This window comes from Lupinus angustifolius, chromosome LG19 (assembly GCF_001865875.1).
Source record: "Lupinus angustifolius cultivar Tanjil chromosome LG19, LupAngTanjil_v1.0, whole genome shotgun sequence".
Classification (NCBI taxonomy): Eukaryota; Viridiplantae; Streptophyta; class Magnoliopsida; order Fabales; family Fabaceae; genus Lupinus; species Lupinus angustifolius.
Genome location: NC_032027.1, coordinates 2,039,753 through 2,044,199, shown reverse-complemented (window position 1 = coordinate 2,044,199; position 4,447 = coordinate 2,039,753). Strand labels below are relative to the sequence as shown.

The 4,447-nt window shown below is 27.3% G+C and overlaps 1 protein-coding gene across 1 annotated transcript; it reads right to left on the bottom strand.

Annotated features, from left to right (window-relative positions):
* LOC109334569 (myb-related protein 330-like) lies at positions 294-2,742 on the bottom strand. The gene is made up of 3 exons (XM_019570413.1): positions 2,476-2,742; positions 1,914-2,043; positions 294-1,152 (listed from the first exon to the last, which is right to left on the bottom strand). Exons 1-3 carry the CDS (start codon positions 2,615-2,617, stop codon positions 375-377), a joined length of 1,050 nt encoding a protein of 349 aa, XP_019425958.1. The 5' UTR covers positions 2,618-2,742; the 3' UTR covers positions 294-374.

The window sequence follows — 4,447 nt, the reverse complement described above, 5'->3', positions numbered from 1 at the left end:
AAAGTTTCAATTTGCTTTTGAATGAGATTGATGAATATTCATTGTTAGAATTCTCTTCTTCCTAACTCTAATCCTCTCATCTTCTGAATCTTCTTTCTTTTCTTCTGGTTTTGGTGTTGAGTAACAACCCAAACAACCCAACATTATCTACCATTTATGTTAATCATTATTAATTTACTTATCTATCATTTATGTTAATCATTATTAATTTACTTCTAAATAAAATTCATACATATAAATCCCGTTCGATTTGGAATAAGTATCTATATTAGATATAAAAACAAGCTGTAGAAATAACATTTTTTAATATAATATTTTTTTTAATAAGCATTGGTAAATCTTCAAATTACAGCACAAACATGCACCCACTTCAATCACATAAGTCCAGAATCATTGAAGCCATTTGAGATATTATACATCAACATGTTACTATTATAGGTATCCCTTTCATCTTCAGTTGAAGATGATGAATTCAAAGTACCAGGGGAAGAATAAGAAAGTGTGGAAGATAGCACTGAGTTTAAGTTGAAATTTGGCATTATTTCATTGGTGCATGATAAAATCTGATTTTCCAAGATATTGTTGACACTAGAGTTGAACTTAGGCAAAGAGAAACTTTGCATAGTTGATGATGATTGTGCCTCTTGTTGATCTGAAATATAACCTCCATAATATTGCCACAAATTTGGCATAGTAGTATTATTTTGGTGATTTTCTTGAACTTGGACTTGAAGTTGGTTGGATTGGAAGGCTTGAATAGAGTTAAGTTGCATTGATTGAGAACATTGAGGTTGGTTTTGCAATATAGGGCTAGTAGTACTTATACCAATTTGGTTTTGATGCAAAATATTATTATTATTCATAACATTTTGGTTTCTACTTTGACTTGATATAAAAGTTGTGAGCAAATTTAGCATTTGGCTTTGGTTATTTACCATACTACCACTCATCCCAAAAAGACTAGGATAATTCAATTGGGGTGAAGTGTATAAAGAGCTGAGAATAGATGAAAGTTGAAGAACCTCAAGGCTTGGTGTGTGAGTCACTGGATCTATTCCCATCTTCAATAGATTTTTCTTGATGCGGGTATTCCAATAATTCTTAATCTCATTATCTGTTCTTCCAGGCAAGTTTGCAGCAATTGTAGACCATCTAATTAATCATGTTAGAAAATTTTCATTTAGATTATGGCAATAACTTCTATGCTACAAAATGACATAAGCTAAGTATAGTTTGGTATTAGTTATATATCATTGACTATGCATAGTTGCCAAGCTAGCATTCTAGCTATAAAATCTATTTTAATGCTTTGGAAATCGATGGATTAGTTGGCGACTTTTCATATTATATATGCAAATTCAAACAGACTCTCCTTTAAGATAATATTCTCTTTTTTTTTCATACAATCCATTTTATTTTATTTGCTTTAGATAGGAAAGATGGAACCAAAATAGTTATTAACTATAGAGGTGAATTTTTGTAAAGTGACAAGAGAGATAATGTGGTATTTTTGATTGAGTTGGGAAAATAGCAAAGATAAATTATATTTAAGAAATTCAAGCATATTTACCTTCTCTATTCCTAATTGTTTGTGTCGCCTAGTATTTAATATAATATATATTTTATCCATAGAGCACAATATCTTTTGTGGGAATAATATTATCCTGCTTGAATCAAAATATCCATAGCATGTTGGATTTAATTCTCTCATGAAGTTTTTTCATATACATGATTTGAATTATGGACTTCACTTAAGGAAAAACAAACATATATGTAACATCTAAATCAATCATGAGATTTAATTTCTAATCCTCATTTAATTATACTTTTTATTCACATAAATTAATGTAGAATAATGAAAAAACAATATGGGGTGGGTGATTGAGATGAAACTTATTAGCTTTATCACTTACTTGTTTCCCATCATACTATGTAAGTGGATGATGGTTTCTTCTTCTTCTAATGAGAATTTCCCTCTCTTTATATCAGGCCTCAAGTAGTTAGCCCAACGAAGCCTACAACTCTTTCCACATCTTTTTAGTCCTATCATTTTGTGTAAAAATAAAATTACTAAAGTGATTAAACAATTATATAAATGTATATAATCACTTTAAACATAAGGAAGAATATGTGTACATGTCATAAAAAGCGGAAAATTCATGAATGAATTTACATAAACCAAATTACCAAACTACAATATTGTACTTTATGATTAAAATTTTGAAATCCCTTCTATAAATTTAGCATTGTTAAGGGCAAGAAATAGTTAGTATAAAATATTTATATAGATCAACTATGCATCTAGTGGTCTAATGTCTTACTAGATCTCCAATTATCAAAGTATGTCAACAGTTAAATGTTCGATTTTTGGGAGAAACACTTGTTGAGAGGACAATCACACACTCAATAGAGATTAGTTTCTTACATATAGATCGTAGGAATACACTTAGTTATACAAAAAAAATATTTATATACCTGCATTTTTTGGAAGGATACGCCATTTCCCATGTCCATGTTTCTGAATGTAATCTGTGAGTTTCTGATCTTCCTCTGGAGTCCAAGGACCTTTCTTCAATCCATTCCTTTCACTAGAAGAATTAGACTTGGTCATGATCATGAACAATTTCACAAATTAAAGTATAGTTCTCTCTATGCCTCTAATGGAATGATTGTATAATTTGTGCCTCACAATAATATTAGAAAGAGAGAGAAAAAAGAATAGGGAATATTGAAGGAAATGAAGGCTTTGGTAGGTGTGGAATAATGAGTGAGAAAACGTATATAAATAGTAGAAAGTAGAGATTGAAGAGGAAATCTAAGTAATAATATGATTAAGTCAATGGGTTTCAGCACCATCTTCTCAATCCTTTGTTTATTTATTGATTAAGAGACGTGTCTTTATCTAAAGAAAATTTATCAACATCGATCCATACACTATTGCTACGTCATGGACTATACACTAGAGGCTCTCACTACAAATGTCATTTTTTGAGTATGTTATTTAAATATATAGAAGAGAAGGGTTATTTCACAAACAAATTATATATACAAATTTATAAATAATCAATTTATCATGATTAATGTATAGTCAATTAATTAAGAATAACTGAAACCAACAACCCTTACAATTTAAGTTAATTATATTCATCGTGTTTTTTGTTTGAAATGTTAAACTAATTCCCTCCATAGACATAATGAGTATAATATATATATAAAAATTAAGAGTATTTTGTATAATTTTACTAAAACTCATAGATATTGGTGTAATTTACTCATTTATGTTAATTTTGAAAGTAAATGAAAGCTTTAATTTGGGATCTTAATTTTTAAAATCAACATTGAAAGTTTGAAACTTGAAAGTGATTAATTTGTGATCTCTTTAAATTCATAATTAAAAGTGATAAAAAAAATTCTATTTGATCGAAATCAACCCTGCTAGTAATTACTAATTGCTTTATAACATAATCTTCCTAAAAAAATAAAGTAATAAATGTAACTATTTGATCAACTTAGATAAAATGAGACAAGTGCACACATATATATAATTTTATTTTATATATAAAGTCAAAATATCTTATAACTACTTACATATAAAACAATTTTCTTTTATCTATTTACCCTTCTAATTAACTAGTACTATAATATTTTCTCACATAATAAAATAAATATTAATATAAGTTAGAGTAAGTTACATACACAAAAAAATATTAAATCACCAATGCAATTTTTAATATAAGTTTTAGTAATATCACAATTCATTATCATATTTTTCTATTACATAAATTATAATATTATCTATACTCAATAAAAAGTAATATAATTCTCTAAAATAAAATATATAAAAATTAAACATTTAATATTGAAAAATAAAAATGTGTCAACGGACACAAAGTGATTGCCGTTATATATATAATAGGATTTTCTTGGGTATATATATATATAAAATAGGATTTGTCACGAGATGGCATCCAATTAAAAATATTTGATAATATTGAATGATAATTAATATAATAATAGTATAAAAACTATATACTACATAAATTTTAATCTCTTTTAAATTTCTGCCGTAAATCACGTAAGCATAATGCATGCATAGACTGTGAGAAAATAAAATATAATATAATGCATGCAAAAACTTCCAGCTAAAAATGCGCATAAAGTACCAAGGGCAAACTAGTAATTCGACTACTCCTTTGCCTAACAAAATGATTGATTTTGGACCATTGAATTAAAATATTTGCTGCATATTATTGGGTCAACTATGAACTATAAATGACAGCATTATATATCCACATCATCATATAAATTTAAAATTAAAGGTTTCTCGAACAATGTGTACCACAAATTATTATTAAGATACTACTACACATGCAATTATATATAGGAAGATAAATCTGCTTAAATTTGTAATTGTATTTTTCTTCATGATCTTGATCACAGTTCACAT

Coding starts and splice junctions, on each gene's coding strand:
- LOC109334569 (XM_019570413.1), bottom strand. CDS start 2,617: ATGATCATGACCAAGTCTAATTCTTCTAGTGAAAGGAATGGATTGAAG. Junction 2,044..2,475: donor TATCCTTCCAAAAAATGCAG/GTATATAAATAT, acceptor ACAAAATGATAG/GACTAAAAAGATGTGGAAAG. Junction 1,153..1,913: donor CATAGTATGATGGGAAACAA/GTAAGTGATAAA, acceptor ATGATTAATTAG/ATGGTCTACAATTGCTGCAA.